The sequence below is a fragment of the Bombina bombina genome, chromosome 6 (genome assembly GCF_027579735.1).
Source record: "Bombina bombina isolate aBomBom1 chromosome 6, aBomBom1.pri, whole genome shotgun sequence".
In the NCBI taxonomy this organism is placed as follows: Eukaryota; Metazoa; Chordata; class Amphibia; order Anura; family Bombinatoridae; genus Bombina; species Bombina bombina.
Window position 1 is genome coordinate 427945730 of NC_069504.1, and position 22361 is coordinate 427968090.

The 22361-nt window shown below is 40.0% G+C and overlaps 1 protein-coding gene across 2 annotated transcripts in view; it reads left to right on the forward strand.

Moving 5' to 3' along the window:
- Positions 1 to 22361, forward strand: part of AFF4 (ALF transcription elongation factor 4) — a 433430-nt gene that overhangs the window by 164152 nt on the left and 246917 nt on the right. For both annotated transcript variants that reach the window (XM_053717172.1, XM_053717174.1), the window contains 2 exons: positions 10019 to 10105; positions 11010 to 11046. In XM_053717172.1, the coding sequence (XP_053573147.1) occupies positions 10019 to 10105; positions 11010 to 11046 (124 nt within the window). The remainder of the gene's footprint in view (positions 1 to 10018; positions 10106 to 11009; positions 11047 to 22361) is intronic.

Below are 22361 nucleotides of genomic sequence, written 5' to 3' on the forward strand. Positions count from 1 at the left end.
TCACAAAGATCATTACCGGTATCTAAGGTTTGCCTTCTTAGACAGGCATTACCAGTTTGTAGCCCTTCCATTCGGATTGGCTACGGCTCCAAGAATCTTCACAAAGGTTCTGGGTGCCCTTCTAGCGGTTCTGAGACCGCGAGGAATTTCGGTAGCTCCGTACCTAGACGACATTCTGATACAAGCTTCAAGCTTTCAAACTGCCAAGTCTCATACAGAGTTAGTTCTGGCATTTCTAAGGTCGCATGGATGGAAAGTGAACGAAAAGAAGAGTTCTCTCTTGCCTCTCACAAGAGTTCCATTCTTGGGGACTCTTATAGATTCTGTAGAAATGAAGATTTATCTGACAGAGGACAGATTAACAAAGCTTCTAAATGCATGCCGTGTCCTTCATTCCATTCAACTCCCGTCAGTAGCTCAATGCATGGAGGTGATCGGCTTAATGGTAGCAGCAATGGACATAGTACCCTTTGCACGTCTACATCTCAGACCGCTGCAATTGTGCATGCTGAGTCAGTGGAATGGGGATTACTCAGATTTGTCCCCCACTCTGAATCTGGATCAAGCGACCAGAAACTCTCTTCTATGGTGGCTTTCTCGGCCACATCTGTCCAGGGGGATGCCGTTCAGCAGGCCGGACTGGACAATTGTAACAACAGACGCCAGCCTTCTAGGTTGGGGCGCTGTCTGGAATTCTCTGAAGGCTCAGGGACAATGGAGTCAGGAGGAAAGTCTCCTGCCAATAAACATTCTGGAATTGAGAGCAGTTCTCAATGCCCTTCTAGCTTGGCCCCAGTTAAAGACTCGGGGGTTCATCAGGTTTCAGTCGGACAACATCACGACTGTAGCTTACATCAACCATCAGGGAGGGACAAGAAGCTCCCTAGCAATGATAGAAGTATCAAAGATAATTCGCTGGGCAGAGTCTCACTCTTGCCACCTGTCAGCAATCCACATCCCGGGAGTGGAGAACTGGGAGGCGGATTTCCTGAGTCGCCAGACTCTTCATCCGGGGGAGTGGGAACTTCATCCGGAGGTCTTTGCCCAAATACTTCGACGTTGGGGCAAACCAGAGATAGATCTCATGGCGTCTCGCCAGAACGCCAAACTTCCTCGCTACGGATCCAGATCCAGGGATCCGGGAGCGGTTCTGATAGATGCTTTGTCAGCACCTTGGAACTTCAGGATGGCTTATGTGTTTCCACCCTTCCCGCTGCTTCCTCGATTGATTGCCAAGATCAAACAGGAGAGAGCATCAGTGATTCTAATAGCGCCTGCATGGCCGCGCAGGACTTGGTATGCAGATCTAGTGGACATGTCATCCTGTCCGCCTTGGTCTCTACCTCTAAGACAGGACCTTCTGATTCAGGGTCCATTCAAACATCAAAGTCTAACTTCTCTGAAGCTCACTGCTTGGAAATTGAACGCTTGATTTTATCAAAACGTGGTTTTTCTGAGTCGGTTATTGATACCCTGATACAGGCTAGGAAGCCTGTTACCAGAAAGATTTACCATAAAATATGGCGTAAATACCTATACTGGTGTGAATCCAAAGATTACTCCTGGAGTAAGGTTAGGATTCCTAGGATATTGTCTTTTCTACAAGAAGGTTTAGAAAAGGGTTTATCGGCTAGCTCATTAAAGGGACAGATCTCAGCTCTGTCCATCTTGTTACACAGGCGTCTGTCAGAAAATTCAGACATCCAGGCCTTTTGTCAGGCTTTAGCTAGGATCAAGCCTGTGTTTAAAACTGTTGCTCCGCCATGGAGTTTAAACTTAGTTCTTAACGTTTTACAGGGTGTTCCGTTTGAACCCCTTCATTCCATTGATATAAAATTGTTATCTTGGAAAGTTCTATTTTTAATGGCTATTTCCTCGGCTCGAAGAGTCTCTGAGTTATCAGCCCTACATTGTGATTCCCCTTATCTGATCTTTCACTCAGACAAGGTAGTTCTGCGTACTAAACCTGGGTTCTTACCTAAGGTTGTCTCTAACAGGAATATCAATCAAGAGATTGTTATTCCATCCTTGTGTCCAAATCCTTCTTCAAAGAAGGAACGTCTTCTACACAATCTGGATGTAGTTCGTGCCCTCAAGTTCTACTTGCAGGCAACTAAAGATTTTCGCCAAACTTCTTCCCTGTTTGTCGTTTATTCTGGACAGAGGAGAGGTCAAAAAGCTTCTGCTACCTCTCTCTCTTTTTGGCTTCGTAGCATAATACGTTTAGCCTATGAGACTGCTGGACAGCAGCCTCCTGAAAGAATTACAGCTCATTCCACTAGAGCTGTGGCTTCCACTTGGGCCTTTAAGAATGAGGCCTCTGTTGAACAGATTTGCAAGGCTGCAACTTGGTCTTCGCTTCATACTTTTTCCAAATTTTACAAATTTGACACTTTTGCTTCTTCGGAGGCTATTTTTGGGAGAAAGGTTCTTCAGGCAGTGGTTCCTTCTGTATAATGAGCCTGCCTATCCCTCCCGTCATCCGTGTACTTTTGCTTTGGTATTGGTATCCCAGAAGTAATGATGACCCGTGGACTGATCACACATAACAGAAGAAAACATAATTTATGCTTACCTGATAAATTCCTTTCTTCTGTTGTGTGATCAGTCCACGGCCCGCCCTGTTTTTTTAAGGCAGGTAAATATTTTTTAAATTATAATTCAGTCACCACTTCACCCTTGGCTTCTCCTTTCTCGTTGGTCTTTGGTCGAATGACTGGAGGTGACGTAGAGGGGAGGAGCTATATAGCAACTCTGCTGGGTGAATCCTCTTGCACTTCCTGTAGGGGAGCAGATAATATCCCAGAAGTAATGATGACCCGTGGACTGATCACACAACAGAAGAAAGGAATTTATCAGGTAAGCATAAATTATGTTTTTTCCCCCTAACCTTATAGATGGTTATTTACCACTGCATATAGATATTCAATATATTTTTATGTTAAAATGAAGTCCAGACTTACTTTGTTGAGAGTTCCCTTTCATTGGTGGAGAACTAACAAAGATAAATAGCACACCTTGGTGAAATTGGCAAAACCCTATTTATGCATCTCAGACACCTCAACACCATCTGAGCGCCACTTCTCTGCTGCAGGCAAAAAGAGAGCCGGCCTCAGTCAGGAGCATGTGGACATGTTGACATTTTTGCATTTCAATGCAAAGTTTCTGAAAGAGTGAATAACAGAATGTTATAAACAGTGATATTCTATCTCCTTCTAGTTCTACCTCTTTTCAAACAGTTTATGGTTTTGTTTTGCTTACTTATAAAAATTTGTTCTGCTGCTTAAAAAATTGGACCAACAGTTGTTTTAATGTAAAGTTTTAGTCAGAAATTTATATTTATAACACTCAGTATGTGGATTTTATTTAATAAATATAGGAAAAAAATAATTTATTTTTTATCCGATTAGTCGATTAATCGAAAAAATAATCAGCCGATTAATCGATTATGAAAATAATCCTTAGTTTCAGCACTAGCTGTGTCCAATGTGGTTTTCTTTTAGGAAGTAAAAAGTATTAAGAGAAGAAAAAAAACAGTAGAACTCTGCATTTCGTTATCCAACAGAGACTGTTCACATGCTCTTTCTATGGTGACATGTTATATGTTTAAAGGGGCATAAAACTCAGATTTGAAATGCACTTGAATGCATTTAATTTTTTAAAAATAAGTAATTTCCTATTGCATGTCTTGCAAGAGGTGGCATGTATTAGCCAGATGTGTTGGAAAATTAATGTTATATATGTTGGTAAGCAGATGCAATTTTGCAAGACATATACACTTCAGAACTTTAACTAGAAGCATTTTTTTCCGATTAGATGGTGAGAGTCCCTTAATCATGTGTGGGAATATTCCCATCCTGTCTACTAGGAGGAGAATATCCTTACAAGTGATGACTTGTGGACTCTCACTTTCATAAAAGAAATGACTTTCCCAGGTAAGTATAAAATTAGTTTTTCATGTAATTGGCAAGAGTCCATGAGCTAGTGATGTATGGGATATACAATCCTACCAGGAGGGGCAAAGTTTCCCAAACCTCAAAATGCCTATAAATACACCCCTCACCACACCCACAATTCAGTTTTACAAACTTTGCCTCCTATGGAGGTGGCAAAGTAAGTTTGTGATAAGATTTCTACGTTGATATGCGCTTCCCAGCATTTTTGAAGCCCGATTCCTCTCAGAGTACAGTGAATGTCAGAGGGATGTGAAGGGAGTATCACCTATTGAATGCAATGGTTTTCCTCACAGGAGATATATTTCATAGGTTCTCTGTTATCGGTTGTAGAGATTCATCTCCTACCTCCCTTTTCAGATCGACGATATACTCTCATATTCCATTACCTCTACTGATAACCGTTTCAGTACTGGTTTGGTTATCTGCTATATGTGGATGGGTGTCTTTTTTGGTAAGTATGTTTTTCATTACTTAAGACACTCTCAGCTATGGTTTGGCACTTTATTTATTTATATAAAGTTCTAAATATATGTATCGTACTTATATTTGCCATGAGTCAGGTTTAAGTAATATTTCCTTTTGCAGACTGTCAGTTTCAGTTTAGGAAGCATGTTTTTCATTTCATTTCAAGCAAATTTTTCTTACCTGTGGTATAGTCTTTTTTCAATTAACTGATCTTTTATTTTGTGGGAAAAATTAGGCTCGCGAGTGCGCAAAATGCCAAAGTATATTGCGTCATTTTTGGAGCAAAATTGTTAGATGATGCAAATTCGTCATTTCCAGCGTCTTAGTTGACGCCGAGTCCTTTCACAAGGTTGCATTTTTGATGATGCGAGTGTGTCATTTCCAGATGTTAGCTCCAAAAAAAATTCTTTTTGTGTGTGTGAGTCATACTTGGCACCAAATATTTTCATTATTTTAACCCCATTTCTATATGCCTCTTGCCTTTTTCTATGTCAGAGGGCTATGCTGTTTGCATTTTTTTCCCTTTCCTGAAACTGCCATATAAGGAAATTGATCATTTTGCTTTTTATGTTGTTTTTTTCTCTTACATTTGCAAGATGTCTCAATCTAATCCTGTCTCAGAAATCACTGTTGGAACCCTGCTGCATGATAACAGTTCTACCAAAGCTAAGTGCATTTGTCGTAAACTTGTGGAGATTTTTTTCTGCAGCTGTGGTTTGTAATAGTTGTCATGATAAGCTTTTACATGCAGAAAATGTGTCCATCAGTAATAGTGCATTGCCTGTTGTTGTTCCTTCAACATCTAATGTACAAGATATACCTGTGAATTTAAAAGATTTTATTTCTGATTCTATTCAGAAGGCTCTGTCTGTCATCCTGCCTTCTAATAAATGTAAAAGGTCTTTTAAAACTTCTCATAAAGTTGATGAATTTTCAAATGACCGACATTATCCTCCTCTGATAAGGATCTATCTGATTCAGAAGATCCTTCCTCAGCTATTGACACTGACAAATCTACTTATTTATTTAAAATAGAGTACATTCGTTCTTTGTTAAAAGAGGTGTTGATTACATTGGATATTGAGGAAACTAGTCCTCTTGATATTAAAACTAGTAAACGTTTAAATTCTGTTTATAAACCTCCTGTGGTTACTCCAGAGGTTTTTCCAGTTCCTGATGCTATTTCTGATATGATTTCTAAGGAATGGAATAGGCCTGGTACATCTTTTATTCCTTCTTCAAGGTTTAAAAAATTGCATCCTTTGCCAGCAGTTACATTTGAGTTTTGGGAAAAGATCCCCAAAGTTGATGGGGCTATCTCTACTCTTGCTAAACTTAGTACTATTCCTATGGAAGATAGCATTTCCTTTAAGGGCCCTTTAGATAGGAAGCTTGAATCTTATCTAAGGAAAGCCTATTTATATTCTGGTCATCTTCTCAGGCCAGCAATTTCTTTGGCTGATGTTGCAGCTGCATCAACTTTTTGGTTGGAACATTTAGCGCAACAAGAATTGGATTCTGATTCGTCTAGCATTGTTCTCTTGCTACAACATACTAATTTTATTTGTGATGCCATTTTTTATATTATCAAAATTGATGATAGATCTATGTCTTTAGCTATTTTAGCTAGAAGAGCTTTGTGGCTTAAATCTTGGAATGCTGACATGACTTCTAAGCCCAGATTGCTATCTCTTTCTTTCCAAGGTAATAAATTATTTGATTCTCAGTTGGATTCTATTATTTCAACTGTCACTGGGTGGGAGGGAGTGTTTTTGCCTCAGGATAAAAGACCTAGGGGTAAATCTAAAGCTTCTAACCGCTTTCGTTCATTTTGACAAATTAAGGAACAGAAACCTAATCCTTCCCCTAAGGAGTCTGTTTCCAATTGGCAACATTCTTCAAATTGGAATAAATCCAAGCCATTTTAGAAACCAAAGCCAGCCCCCAAGTCCGCATGAAGGTGCGGCCCCCCTTTCCAGTTCAGCTGGTAGGGGGCAGATTAAGATTTTTCCAGGATGTTTGGACAAATTCTGTGCGAAATCAATGGATTCTGAGTATTGTCTCTCAGGGGTATCGAATAGGATTCAGAGTAAGACCTCCTGTGAGAAGATTTCTCTCACGCATCCCAGCAAATCCAGTAAAGGCTCAGGCTTTTCTGAAGTGTGTTTCAGACCTGGAGCTTTCAGGGGTAATCATGCTAGTTCCGTTTCAGGAACAAGGTCTGGGTTTTTATTCAAATCTTTTCATTGTCCCAAAGAAAGAAAATTCATTCAAGCCAGTTCTGGATCTGAAAATTTTGATTCTTTATGTAAGAGTGCCAACTTTCAAAATGGGGACTAAGGACTATTCTGTCTTTTGCTCAGCAAGGGCATTATATGTCCACAATAGACTTACAGGATGCTTATCTTCATATTTCGATTCATCCAGATCATTTTCAGTTTCTGAGATTCTATTTTCTAGACAAGCATTACCAATTTGTCACTCTTCCGTTTGTCCTAGCGACAGCTCCAAGAATCTTTTCAAAGGTTCTCGGTGCCCTACTCTCTGTAATCAGAGAACAGGGTATTGCGGTGTTTCCTTATTTGGACGATATCTTGGTACTAGCTCAGTCTTTACGTTCTGCAGAATCTCACACAAATCAACTAGTGTTGTTTCTTCGAAAACATGGTTGGAGGATCAATTTACCAAAAAGTTATTTGATTCCTCGGACAAATGCCACCTTTTTAGGTTTCCAGATACATTCAGTGTCCATGACAAGAGACGTTTAAAATTGGTTTCAGCCTGTCTGAACCTTCAGTCTCAGTCATTCTCTTCAGTAGCTATGTGCATGGAAGTTTTAGGTCTCATGACTGCAGCATCGGACGCGATACCCTTTGATTGTTTTCATATGAGACCTCTCCAGCTTCGACTATTTCTGACTTGGTGGTTAGATCACCATCGTATAGTTCTAGGGGCCTCTTTTGTTCGTCCAACCTGGACTGTGATCACAACAGATGCAAGTCTTTCAGGTTCGGGAGCTGTTTGGGGATCTCTGACAGCACAAGGGGTTTGGAAATCTCAAGAGGCGAGATTACCAATCAATATTTTGGAATTCCGTGTGATTTTCAGGGCTCTTCAAATTTGGCCTCTGTTGAAAAGAGACCCGTTCATTTGTTTTCAGACAGACAATATCACAACGGTGGCATATGTCAATCATCAGGGTGGGACTCACAGTCCCCACGCTATGAAAGAAGTATCTCGGATACTTGCTTGGGCGGAATCCAGCTCCTGTCTAATCTCTGTGGTTCATATCCCAGGTATAGACCATTGAGAAGCGGATTATCTCAGCCGTCAGACTTTACATCCGGGGGAGTGGTCCCAACATCCAGATGTGCTTTCTCAGGTTGTTCAGATGTGGGGTCTTCCAGAAATAGATCTGATGGCTTCTCTTCTAAACAAAAAACTTCCCAGGTACCTGTACAGGTCCAGGGATCCCCAGGCGGAAGCAGTGGATGCGTTGACACTTCATTGGTGTTATCAACCTGCTTATATTTTCCCTCCTCTAGTTCTTCTTCCAAGAGTGATCTCCAAAATCATCATGGAGCAATTGTTTGTGCTGCTGGTGGCTCCAGCATGGCCTCACAGGTTTTGGTATGCAGATCTTGTTCGGATGACCAGTTGCCAACCTTGGCCACTTCCGTTAAGACCAGACCTATCTCAAGGTCCGTTTTTCTATCAGGATCTCAAATCATAAAATTTGAAGGTATGGAAATTGAACGCCTTGTGCTTAGTCATAGAGGTTTCTCTGACTCAGTGATTAATACTATGTTCTAGGCTTGTAAATCTATTTCTAGAAAGATTTATTATCGAGTTTGGAAGACTTATATTTCATGCTGTTCTCATAGATTCTCTTGGCATTCTTTTAGAATTCCTAGAATTTTACATTTTCTTCAGGATGTTTTGGATAAGGGTTTCTCTGCAAGTTCCTTGAAGGGACAAATCTCTGCTCTTTCTGTTTTATTTCACAGAAAGATTGCTAAGCTTCCTGACATTCACTGTTTTGTTCAGGCTTTTGTTCGTATCAAGCCTGTTATTAAATCAATCTCTCCTCCTTGGAGTCTTAATTTGGTTTTGAAGGCTTTACAGGCTCCTCCATTTGAGCCTATGCATTATTTGTACATTTAAAATACTTTCTTGGAAAGTGTGGTTTCTTTTGGCCATCTCTTCTGCTAGAAGAGTTTCTGAATTATCTGCTCTCTTGTGAATCTCCTTTTCTGATTTTTCATCAGGATAAGGCAGTTTTGCGGACTTCATTTAAATTCTTACCTAAGGTTGTGAATTCTAACAACATTAATAGAGAAATTGTTGTCCCTTCCTTGTGTCCTAATGCTAATAATTCTTTGAAGAGATCTTTACATTCTTTGGATATGGTGAGAGCTCTGAAATACTATGTTGAAGCTACTAAAGATTTCAGGAAGACTTCTAGTCTATTTGTTATCTTTTCTGATTCTAGGAAAGGTCAGAAGGCTACTGCCATTTCCTTGGCATCGTGGTTAAAGCTTTTGATTCTTCAAGCTTATTTGGAGTCGGGACAAGCCCCGCCTCAGAGAATTACAGCTCATTCTACTAGATCAGTCTCCACTTTGTGGGCTTTTAAGAATGAAACTTCAGTTGATCAGATTTGCAAAGCAGCAACTTGGTGGTCTTTGCATACATTTACTAAATTCTAAATTCTTCTGCTTGTGATTTAAGTTTTTCCTTTCATTCATGAGAATAAACTTTTATTTTGGGTTGTGGATCAATTTTTTTCAGCGAAAAATGGCTGTTTTTATTTTATCCCTCCCTCTCTAGTGACTCTTGCGTGCATCTTGGGTATTGATATCCCATACGTCACTAGCTCATGGACTCTTGCCAATTACATGAAAGAAAACATAATTTATGTAAGAACTTGCCTGATAAATTCATTTTTCATATTGGCAAGAGTCCATGAGGCCCACCCTTTTTATGGTGGTTTTGATTTTTTGTGTAAAGCACAATTATTTCCAAATTCCTTTGATGCTTTTTACTCCTTTCTTTATCACCCCACTACTTGGCTATTCGTTAAACTGAATTGTGGGTGTGGTGAGGGGTGTAATTATAGGCATTTCGAGGTTTGGGAAACTTTGCCCCTCCTGGTAGGATTGTATATCCCATACGTCACTAGCTCATGGACTCTTGCCAATATGAAAAAAATGAATTTATCAGGTAAAATCTTACGTAAATTATGTTTTTTTTCTAATATGGTTGTTTTTGTTTTTTTGTTGTTGCAAAAAATGGTTTTGGTAAAAACTGAAATGTATCTATGGGTTCATATTTTCAGTTATGACAGCTTTCAGATCATTGTTTTATGCTTTGCATCTGGTGTGAGAGAGTAATGCAAGGGGAAAAAAGTAACAAGTAGATCAAGCAAAACGTAAAGCGTATAATGTTATTACCATCGACCCTGCAAATCTATGTGTTTAACCTCTGCATTTCTTTTACACTAGGAATGAGTGCATAGACCTGTTTCTTTTTATTTGATTTTGCCAAGCTTTTCATTAATTTTGGTTTTCCATATTCATCCTTCTCTCTGTTTACAGGAGATGACACACTCATGGCCTCCCCCACTCACTGCTATTCACACACCATGCAAAACTGAGCCTTCCAAATTTCCGTTCCCCACAAAGGTTGGTACCACTGTTTTGTTTTTTACATTGTAGACTTTAAAATGCTACTTTGTAGTAACAAGTCCACTTGCACCTTCACAAAAGTTCAACCCTGACAAATCATAATAAGTATACCGACAAGCACAAAAGCCTGCAGCTGCTTCAAAGGGAAATTCATTTTATAATCTAAAGCCATTTTTGATATTGAGGTGTTCAACTTACCTTTAATTATCTGTATACTAGAAACAGTAAATTGCATTTAATCTTGTTTAAAAGTAATAAAAATTTATAACAGTATCTGCTGTGAGAATAAACAACCTATCCTATGACTAAGCTCTAGATTACTGGCTAACAGGATTTGCCAACCCCTTATTTAACAGAAAAAAATAACTTCAGTTAAAGTGTCACTCAAGTCAAAATTAAACATTCATGATTCAGATAGAGCAAGCCATTTTAAACAATTTTCCAATTTGCCTCCATTAGCAAAATGTGCAGTCTTTTTAAATGTACACTTTGTGAATCACCAGCTACTATGGAGCATGTGCAAGAATTCACAGAATATTCATATGTGCATTTGTGATTGGCTGATGACTGTCACATGATACAGGAGGAGTGGAAATAGACTAAAAAAATCTACTACTCATTTGAAGTTCAGACAAAGTGATATTGCGTTGTCTTTTTATCATGCATTTGTTGATTATGCAAATCTACTATTTAGTGGTTCTTTAAGCTTTATTTTTTACCCAATGTAGCAATGCTGTTTTAAATTATCTAAGGCTCAGAGTGAGCAAAAGTTATATTATGTTCATAGCATTAATTTAACTGTAATCAGTATTACATAGATTCATTTTAGGGCAGTAAAAACTCTACCATGCGTTATACCAATATGTAACAGGTTTTAAGTCACTCATTTTTGTGTTCCTAGGATGCACAACAAACTAGCTTTTCATCAAGTGAACAAAGTGAGTATTTAACTATTTATCTTGTGTGGAATTAATATAAATTGCATTAACCGATTTTCTGTAACTCTCTTTAAATCAATGTAGTTTAAGGTATTCTCTTTTTAGCTCACTTTCTACAAAGAAAGTTTCATAGATTGGGGACTGACTTTTTCCTACAGCAAAATGATCCATTTATTTGAAAAGTACTGGGTCACTAGCATTCTTTTCTGGTTCCCTATAAGTTAAGGCCTGATGTGGGAATATTGCTTTAAAATAAACAGGAAGGCAGATTAAAAAAAAATTATAGTAAATTTTAGATAATTTAGCTCCTGAAAGAACAGCCACATTTCAGTTAGTAGAGATTTATTTTGTCTGTCAAACATTTTTACTTTTGCTTATAATAATATAGTCACCAATTTTGATCTATTTAAATGGACATGAAACCCAACATTTTGATGATAGTGAATACTATTTTAAACAATTTTCTAATTATCTTCTATTATCTAATTTGCTTAATTCTCTTGGTATCCTTTGTTGAAGAAACAGTGCACATGTGTGAGCCAGTAACATATATGTGCAGTCACGACTCGGCAGCCCCTGAGCCTACTTAGGCATGCTTTTCAACAAAGGATGCCAAGAGAATAAAACAAATTAGGTAATAGAACTGCAATGAAAAGTTGTTTAACCCCTTAATGACAACTGACGTACCAGGTACGTCATGCAAAAACTAACTGTTAATGACAATAGACGTACCTGGTACGTCAGTTGTCTAACAGAGTGCTGAAAGTGATTACAATCGCTTCCAGCAGCTCTGAGGGTATTGCAGTGATGCCTCGATATGGAGGCATCCTGCATTACCCCTTTACAAGCCTCCGATGCAGAGAGAGCCACTCTGTGGCCCTCTCTGCACCGATAGCGATGGTGCCGTTGTCCGGGTGGGAGGAGGGAGCGTGTGCGCGCGTGCACGCATTAGCCACACTGACACCAATGAAGGCAGGAAGGGGGAAAAAAAAGTTAATTTCTCCTACATTGGTGTGTCCGGTCCACGGCTTCATCCTTGTGGGATATTCTCATTCCCTACAGGAAATGGCAAAGAGAGCACACAGGAAAGCTGTCCATATAGCCCCCCCCCTCTGGCTCCGCCCCCCAGTCATTCTCTTTGCCGCTCTGTACAAGTAGCATCTCCACGGGGATGGTAAAGAGTATGTGGTGTTGGTTGTAGTTTTATTTCTTCTATCAAGAGTTTGTTATTTTAAAATAGTGCCGGTTTGTACTATTTACTCTACAACAGAAAGTGATGAAGATTTCTGTTAAGAGTATGATTTTAGCACCAGTAACTAAAATCCATTGCTGTTCCCTTTGAAACACTTTTGGGGAACTTTATTTGCGCCTGGCAGCCGTTTAGACGCCTAATCTTGTCAGATAGGCCCCTTCACTCTGGAATGCAGAGGGAGGAGGCCTCATTTTTGCGCCTCAGTTGCACAGTTACTTTTCACTAGGCAGTTCATGCAGCTTCACGTGGAATGTCCAGAGGCTTAGAAAAGGACTTCAGAGAGGCTTATTACTGTTGTGAATAACCCCTAAGGAAGGTAAACGCCGCAGCAAAGACTGTGGCAGGGACTGTAGTGTGTTTAAACCGGTTAATTGTTATTTTAGCTCCGGTTTGGACATTTAGGGGTTAAGCGGCTTGAAAATTGGTGTGCAATACTTTCAAAGCATTAAGACACTGGGGTATAAATTTCATAAAGATCGGATATTTCTTTGATGTTTTTCTATCATTCAGAAATAGTGTACGCTCTTTTTATTATTTAAAGAGACAGTAACGGTTTTGTTTAAAATTGTTTTTATTGCATTAAAAGTCTGCCTAAGTCTGTTTAACATGTCTGTACCTTCAGATAGCCTATGTTCTGTGTGTATGGAGGCTAAGGTGGTTCCCCCATTAAATGTATGTGTGAATTGTGCCATGGCGTCCAAACAGATTAAGGACAGTTCTGTCACAAATGTTGCCCAAGATGATTCTTTAAATGAAGGTAGTGGGGATAGTTCATCATCCTCTCCTTCTGTGTCAATACCAGCTTTGCCCGCGCAGGCGATACCTAGTACATCTAGCGCACCAATGCTTGTTACTATGCAGCAATTAACAGCAGTAATGGATAATTCTTTAGCAGTTCTTTTATCCAAACTGCCAGCATTTCCTAGAAAGCGTGATTGCTCAGTTTTACATACAGAGGATGAGCAAGAAGGCGCAGAGGATAATTTATCTGTTATGCCCTCACATCAATCTGAGTTGGCAGTGAGGGAGGGTCTGTCCGAGGGAGAAATTTCTGACTCAGGAAAAATTTCTCAGCAGGCAGAACCTGATATCGTGGCATTTAAATTTCAGCTAGAACATCTCCGCGCTCTGCTTAAGGAGCTGCTAGCTACACTTGATGATTGTGATACTTTGGTGATTCCAGAGAAGTTATGCAAAATGGACAAATTCTTAGAGGTCCCAGTGCACGCTCATGCGTTTCCGATACCCAAGAGGGTGGCGGACATAGTGACTAAGGAGTGGGAGAAGCCAGGTGTACCTTTTGTTCCCCCTCCTATATTTAAGAAAATGTTCCCCATTGTCGACCCCAGAAGGGGCGCATGGCAGACGGTCCCTAAGGTAGAGGGGGCAGTTTCAACGTTAGCTAAGCGCACAACTATTCCTATAGAGGACAGTTGCGCTTTCAAAAATCCTATGGATAAAAAATTGGAAGGATTGCTTAAGAAAATTTTTGTTCAGCAAGGTTTCCTTCTTCAACCAATTTCGTGCATTATTCCTGTCACCACGGCGGCGTCTTTTTGGTTCGATGAACTAGAAAATTCGCTCCAAAAGGAGACTCCATATGATAAGGTCATGGACAGAATTCACGCACTAAAGTTGGCTAATTCCTTTATTTTGGATGCCGCTTTTCAATTGGCTAAATTAGCGGCGAAAAATTCAGGTTTTGCAATAGTGGCGCGCAGGGCGCTTTGGCTAAAATCTTGGTCGGCGGATGTGTCGTCCAAAACAAAATTGCTTCATATTCCTTTCAAAGGTAAGACCCTTTTCGGGCCAGAATTGAAGGAGATTATTTCAGACATCACTGGGGGAAAGGGCCATGCCCTTCCACAGGATAGGCCTTTCAAAGCAAAAAATAAGTCTAATTTTCGTTCCCAGTAGACAACTGGGAGGCGGATTATTTGAGTCGTCAGACTTTCCATCCGGGGGAGTGGGAACTTCACCCGGAGGTCTTTGCCCAGTTAACTCAACTATGGGGCACTCTGGATATGGATCTGATGGCGTCTCGTCAGAACTCCAAGGTTCCACGCTACGGGTCCAGATCCAGGGATCCCAAGGCGACACTAGTAGATGCATTAGTGGCACCTTGGTCGTTCAATCTAGCTTATGTGTTTCCACCGTTTCCTCTCCTTCCCAGGCTAGTAGCCAGGATCAAACAGGAGAGGGCTTCAGTGATTCTAATAGCTCCTGCGTGGCCACGCAGGACTTGGTATGCAGACCTGGTGAATATGTCATCGGCTCCACCATGGAAGCTACCGTTGAGACAGGACCTTCTAGTACAAGGTCCATTCGAACATCCAAATCTAGTTTCTCTGCAACTGACTGCTTGGAAATTGAACGCTTGATTTCGGAATCTGTTATAGATACTCTGGTTCAGGCCAGAAAACCTGTGACCAGGAAAATTTACCATAAGATATGGCAAAAATATATCTGTTGGTGCGAATCCAAGGGTTACTCATGGAGTAAAATTAGGATTCCAAGGATACTTTCCTTTCTCCAAGAGGGTTTGGAGAAAGGTCTGTCAGCTAGTTCTCTAAAAGGACAGATATCTGCTCTGTCTGTCCTGTTGCACAAACGTCTGGCAGCCGTGCCAGATGTACAAGCGTTTGTACAGGCCTTTAGTCAGAATCAAGCCTGTCTACAGACCTATGACTCCTCCATGGAGTCTAAACTTAGTTCTTTCAGTTCTTCAAGGGGTTCCGTTTGAACCTTTACATTCCATAGATATTAAGTTACTATCTTGGAAAGTTCTGTTTTTGGTTGCTATTTCTTCTGCTTGATTAGCTTATGAGACTGCCGAACGGCAGCCTCCTGAACGAATTACAGCTCACTCTACTAGAGCTGTGGCTTCCACATGGGCCTTCAAGAATGAGGCTTCTGTTGAACAGATCTGTAAGGCAGCGACTTGGTCTTCACTGCATACATTTGCCAAATTTTACAAATTCGATACTTATGCTTCTTCGGAGGCTATTTTTGGGAGAAAGGTTTTGCAAGCAGTGGTGCCTTCCGTTTAGGTTACCTGACTTGTTCCCTCCCTTCATCCGTGTCCTAAAGCTTTGGTATTGGTTCCCACAAGTAAGGATGAAGCCGTGGACCGGACACACCAATGTAGGAGAAAACAGAATTTATGTTTACCTGATAAATTTCTTTCTCCTACGGTGTGTCCGGTCCACGGCCCGCCCTGGCTTTTAGTCAGGTTTAAAATTTTTGTTTTTTGTACACTACAGTCACCACGGCACCTTATGGTTTCTCCTTTTTCTCCTAACCGTCGGTCGAATGACTGGGGGGCGGAGCCAGAGGGGGGGCTATATGGACAGCTTTGCTGTGTGCTCTCTTTGCCATTTCCTGTAGGGAATGAGAATATCCCACAAGTAAGGATGAAGCCGTGGACCGGACACACCGTAGGAGAAAGAAATTTATCAGGATCTGGGAGGGGTGGGGGTAGGGGTATTGGGGGGGGGGGGGGCTGCTACACTACAAAAATAATAAAAAAAAAAAAAAAGTTATAAATAAAATTAAAATAATTTGGTTTGTGGGGCCAAACTGGGTACTGGCAGACAGCTGCCAGTACCCAAGATGGCGGTAATTAGGTAGGGGAGAGGGTTAGAGATCTGGAGGGGGGGATCAGGGAGGTTGGTGCTAAGGCAGGGGTCCATCACAACTAAAATATTTTATTATTTTTATTTAAAAAAAATTAATAAACTTATTTAGTACTGGCAGACTTTCTGCCAGTACTTAAGATGGCGGGAACAATTGTGGGGTGGGGGAGGGAATAGAGCTGTTTGGGAGGGATCAGGGGGTGGGATGTGTCAGGTGGGAGGCTGATCTCTAAAATTAACCCTGCAAGCTCCCTACAAGCTACCTAATTTAACCCCTTCACTGCTGGGCATAATTCATGTGTGGTGCGCAGCAGCATTTAGCGGCCTTCTAATTACCAAAAAGCAACGCCAAAGCCATATAAGTCTGCTATTTCTTAACAAAGGGGATCCCAGAGAAGCTTTTCCAACAATTTCTGCCATAATAGCACAAGCTGTTTGTAAATAATTTCAGTAAGAAACCTAAAATTGTGAAAAATGTAAAGTTTTTTTTTTTTTTTTTTATTTGCTCGCATTTGGCGGTGAAATGGTGGCATAAAATATACGAAAATGGGCCTAGATCAATACTTGGGGTTGTCTACTACATTACACTTAAACTAAAATTAACCCTACAAGCTCCCTAATTAACCCCTTCACTCCTGGGCATAAAACACGTGTGGTGCGCAGCGGCATTTAGCGGCCTTCTAATTACCAAAAAGCAACCACAAAGCCATATAAGTCTGTTATTTCTGAAAAAGGGGATCCCAGAGAAGCATTTACAACCATTTCTGCCATAATTGCAGAAGCTGTTTGTAAATAATTTCAGTGGGAAACCTAAAGTTTGTGATAAAAATTGTGAAAAAGTGAACTTTTTTTTTTTTTTATCGCATTTGGCGGTGAAATGGTGGCATGAAATATACCAAAATGGGCCTAGATCAATACTTTGGGATGTCTTCTAAAACAAAATATATACATGTCAAGGGATATTCAGGTATTCCTGACAGATATCAGGGTTCCACAGTAACTAGTGCTAATTTTGAAAAAAAAAAAAGTGGTTTGGAAATAGCAAAGTGCTACTTGTATTTATTGCCCCATAAATTGCAAAAAAAAGCAAAGAACGTGTAAACATTGGGTATTTCTAAACTCAGGACAAAATTTATAAACTATTTAGCATGGGTGTTTTTTGGTGATTGTAGATGTGTAACAGATTTTGGGGGTCAAAGTTAGAAAAAGTGTGTGTTTTTTTTTCCATTTTTTCCTCATATTTTATCATATTTTTTTTTTAGTAAATTATAAGATATGATGAAAATAATGGTATCTTTAGAAAGTCCATTTAATGACGAGAAATACGGTATATAATATGTGTGGGTACTGTAAACGAGTAAGAGGAAAATTACAGCTAAACGCAAACACTGCAGAAATGTAAAAATAGCCATTGTCATTAAGGGTAAGAAAATTGAAAAATGGTCCGGTCATTAAGGGGTTAAAATTGCATGACCTCAATCATGAAAGAAAAAAATTGTTTCACGTCCTTTTAAGAGGATGAACTATTTCTTTCTTTCATGTAATTAGCAAGAGTCCATGAGCTAGTGACGTATGGGATATACATTCCTACCAGGAGGGGCAAAGTTTCCCAAACCTCAAAATGCCTATAAATACACCCCTCACCACACCCACAATTCAGTTTTACAAACTTTGCCTCCCGTGGAGGTGGTGAAGTAAGTTTGTGCTAGATTCTTCGTTGATATGTGCTTCGCAGCAGGTTGGAGCCCGGTTTTCCTCTGAGTGCAGTGAATGTCAGAGGGATGTGAAGAGAGTATTGCCTATTTGAATACTATGGTCTCCTTCTACGGGATCTATTCCATAGGTTCTCTGTTATCGGTTGTAGAGATTTCTTCTCCTACCTCCCTTTTCAGATCGACGATATACTCTAATATACCATTACCTCTACTGATTCTCGTTTCAGTACTGGTTTGGCTATCTACTATATGTAGATGAGTGTCTTGGGGTAAGTAAGTCTTATTTTATTATGACACTCTTAAGCTTCTTAAGCTATGGTTGGGCACTTTATTTATAAAGTTCTAAATATATGTGTTTAAACTTATATTTGCCTTGATTCAGGGTAATCAGTATTCCTTATTTCAGACAGTCAGTTTCATTATTTGGGATAATGCATATGAATAATTCAATTTTCTTACCTTAAGTTTTTCAATTGACTTTTTTTCCCTGTGGGCTGTTAGGCTCGCGGGGGCTGAAAATGCTTCAATTTATTGCGTCATTTTTGGCGCAGACTTTTTTGGCGCAAAAAAATTGTCATTTCCTGCGCCCTAATTGACGCCGGAAGTTTTTTTTTGACCTTTTTTTGCGCCAAACATGTGGGCGTTATTTTTTTCGGCGTCACCGGATGTGGCGTCATTCTTAGCGCCAAAAAATATAGGCGTTGTACTTAGCGCTAATAATGTGGGCGTCCTTTTGGCGCCAAAAAATGTGGGCGTCATTCTTGTCTCCACCTTTTTTCCACATTATTTCAGTCTCATTTTTTATTGCTTCTGGTTGCTAGAGGCTTGTTCATTGGCATTTTTTCCCATTCCTGAAACTGTCATTTAAGGAATTTGATAATTTTGCTTTATATGTTGTTTTTTTCTATTACATATTGCAAGATGTCTCAACTTGACCCTGGATCAGAATCTACTTCTGGAAAGACGCTGCCTGATGCTGGTTCTACCAAAGTTAAGTGCATTTGTTGTAAACTTGTGGTAACTGTTCCTCCGGCTGTAGTTTGTGATGAATGTCATGATAAACTTTCTAATACAGATAGTATTTCCATTAGTAATAATCCATTACCTGTTGTTGTTCCCTCAACATCTAATGCTCAGGATGTTCCTGTTAATGTAAAAGAATTTGTTTCTAAATCTATTAGGAAGGCTCTGTCTGTTATTCCTCCTTCCAGTAAACGTAAAAGGTCTTCTAAAACTTCTCATATTTCAGATGAATTTTTAAGTGACCGTCATCATTCTGACTTGTCTGTTTCTGATGAGGATTTATCTGGTTCAGAAGATTGTCTCAGATATTGATACTGATAAATCTTCATATTTATTTAGAATGGAATTTATTCGTTCTTTAATTAAAGAAGTGTTAATCGCATTAGATATGGAGGAGTCTAGTCCTCTTGATACTAAATCTACTAAGCGTTTAAATTCGGTTTTCAAACCTCATATAGTTATTCCAGAAGTTTTTCCTGTCCCTGATGCTATTTCTGAAGTAATTTCTAGGGAATGTAATAATCTGGGTACTTCATTTACTCCTTCTAAAAGGTTTAAGAAATTGTACCCTGTGCCACCTGATAGATTAGAATTTTGGGACAAAATCCCTAAAGTTGATGGGGCTATCTCTACTCTTGCTAAACGTACTACTATTCCTACGGCAGATAGTACTTCCTTTAAGGATCCTTTAGATAGGAAGCTTGAATCCTTTCTAAGGAGAGCTTATTTATGTTCAGGTAATCTTCTTAGACCTGCTATTTCTTTGGCTGATGTTGCTGCTGCTTACACTTTCTGGTTGGAGACGTTAGCACAACAAGTGTCAGACCATGATACTCATAGCATTGTTAAACTTCTTCAACATGCTAATAACTTTATTTGTGATGCCATCTTTGATATCATTAGAATTGATGTCAGGTATATGTCTTTAGCTATTTTAGCTAGAAGAGCTTTATGGCTTAAAACTTGGAATGCAGATATGACTTCTAAGTAAACTTTACTTTCTCTTTCTTTCCAAGGTAATAAGTTATTTGGTTCTCAGTTGGATTCTATTATTTCAACTGTTACTGGGGGGAAAGGATCTTTTTTGCCTCAGGACAAAAAATCTAAGGGTAAATACAGGGCTGCTAATCGTTTTCGTTCCTTTCGTCAGAATAAGGAACAGAAGCCTGACCCTTCCCCTAAAGGAACGGTTTCCGTTTGGAAACCTTCTCCAGTCTGGAATAAATCCAAGCCTTTTAGAAAGTCAAAGCCAGCTCCCAAGTCCACATGAAGGTGCGGCCCTCATTCCAGCACAGCTGGTAGGGGGCAGGTTACGATTTTTCAAAGATATTTGGATCAATTCGATTCACAGTCTTTGGATTCAGAACATTGTTTCACAAGGGTACAGAGTAGGTTTCAAGGTAAGGCCGCCTGCGAGAAGATTTTTTCTCTCTCGCATTCCAATAAACCCAGTGAAGGCTCAGGCGTTTCTGAAATGTGTTTCAGATCTAGAGTTGGCTGGAGTAATTGTGCCAGTTCCAGTTCTGGAACGGGGTCTGGGGTTTTACTCAAATCTATTCATTGTACCAAAGAAGGAGAATTCCTTCAGACCAGTTCTGGATCTAAAAATATTGAATCGTTTATGTAAGGATACCAACATTCAAAATGGTAACTATAAGGACTATTCTGCCTTTTGTTCAGCAAGGGCTTTATATGTCCACAATAGATTTACAGGATGCATACCTTCATATTCCAATTCATCCAGATCACTTTCAGTTTCTGAGATTCTCTTTTCTAGACAAGCATTACCAGTTTGTGGCCCTTCCGTTTGGCCTAGCAACAGCTCCAAGGATCTTTTCAAAGGTTCTTGGTGCCCTTCTCTCTGTAATCAGAGAACAGGGTATTGCGGTATTTCCTTATTTGGACGATATCTTGGTATTTGCTCAGTCTTCACATTCTGCAGAATCTCATACGAATCAACTTGTGTCGTTTATTCAGACATGGTTGGAGGATCAATTTACCAAAGAGTTCATTGATTCCTCAGACAAAGGTAACCTTTTTGGGTTTTCAAATAGATTCAGTGTCCATGACCTTGTCTCTAACAGAAAAGAGACGTCTGAAATTGGTTTCAGCCTGTCGAAACCTTCAGTCTCAATCATTCCCTTTGGTAGCTTTGTGCATGGAAATTCTAGGTCTCATGACTGCTGCATCGGACGCGATCCCCTTTGCTCGTTTTCACATGCGACCTCTTCAGCTTTGCATGCTGAACCAGTGGTGCAGGGATTATACAAAGATATCACAATCAATATCCTTAAATCCCAATGTACGACACTCTCTGATGTGGTGGATAGATCACCATTGTTTAGTCCAAGGGGCTTCTTTTGTTCGTCCAACCTGGACTGTGATCTCAACAGATGCGAGTCTGTCAGGTTGGGGTGCTGTATGGGGATCTCTGACAGCGCAGGGGGTTTGGGAATCTCAGGAGGCGAGATTACCAATCAACATTTTGGAACTCCGTGCGATTTTCAGAGCTCTTCAATTCTGGCCTCTTCTGAAGAGAGAATCTTTTATTAGTTTTCAGACAGACAATGTCACAACCGTGGCATATGTCAATCATCAAGGTGGGACTCACAGTCCTCAGGCTATGAAAGAAGTATCTCGGATACTTCTATGGGCGGAATCCAGCTCCTGTCTAATCTCTGCGGTTCACATCCCAGGTGTAGACAATTGGGAAGCGGATTATCTCAGTCGTCAGACGTTACATCCAGGCGAATGGTCTCTTCACCCAGAGGTATTTCTTCAGATTGTTCAAATCTGGGGACTTCCAGAAATAGATCTGATGGCCTCTCATCTAAACAAGAAACTTCCTAGGTATCTGTCCAGATCCAGGGATCCTCAGGCGGAGGCAGTGGACGCGTTGTCGCTTCCTTGGAATTATCATCCTGCCTATATCTTTCCGCCTCTAGTTCTTCCAAAAGTGATTTCCAAAATTCTAATGGAACGTTCGTTTGTACTGCTGGTGGCTCCAGCATGGCCTCACAGGTTTTGGTATGCGGATCTCATTCGAATGGCCAGTTGCCAACCTTGGACTCTTCCGTTAAGACCAGACCTTCTATCTCAAGGCCCTTTTTTCCATCAGGATCTCAAATCATTAAATTTAAAGGTATGGAAATTGAACGCTTGATTCTTAGTCATAGAGGTTTCTCTGACTCAGTAATTAATACTATGTTACAGGCTCGTAAATCTGTGTCTAGAAAGATTTATTATTGAGTCTGGAAGACTTACATTTCTTGGTGTTCGTCTCATAAATTCTCCTGGCATTCTTTTAGAATTCCTACAATTTTACAGTTTCTTCAGGATGGTTTGGATAAAGGTTTGTCTGCAAGTTTCTTGAAAGGACAAATCTCTGCTCTTTCTGTTCTTTTTCACAGAAATATTGCTAATCTTCCTGATATTCATTGTTTTGTACAGGCTTTGGTTCGTATCAAACCTGTTAAGTCAATCTCTCCTCCTTGGAGTCTTAATTTGGTTCTGAGGGCTTTACAAGCTCCTCCGTTTGAACCTATGCATTCTCTGGATATTAAATTACTTTCTTGGAAAGTTCTGTTCCTTTTGGCCATCCCTTCTGCTAGAATAGTTTCTGAGTTATCTGCTCTTTCTTGTGAATCTCCTTTTCTGATTTTTCATCAGGATAAGGCGGTGTTGCGGACT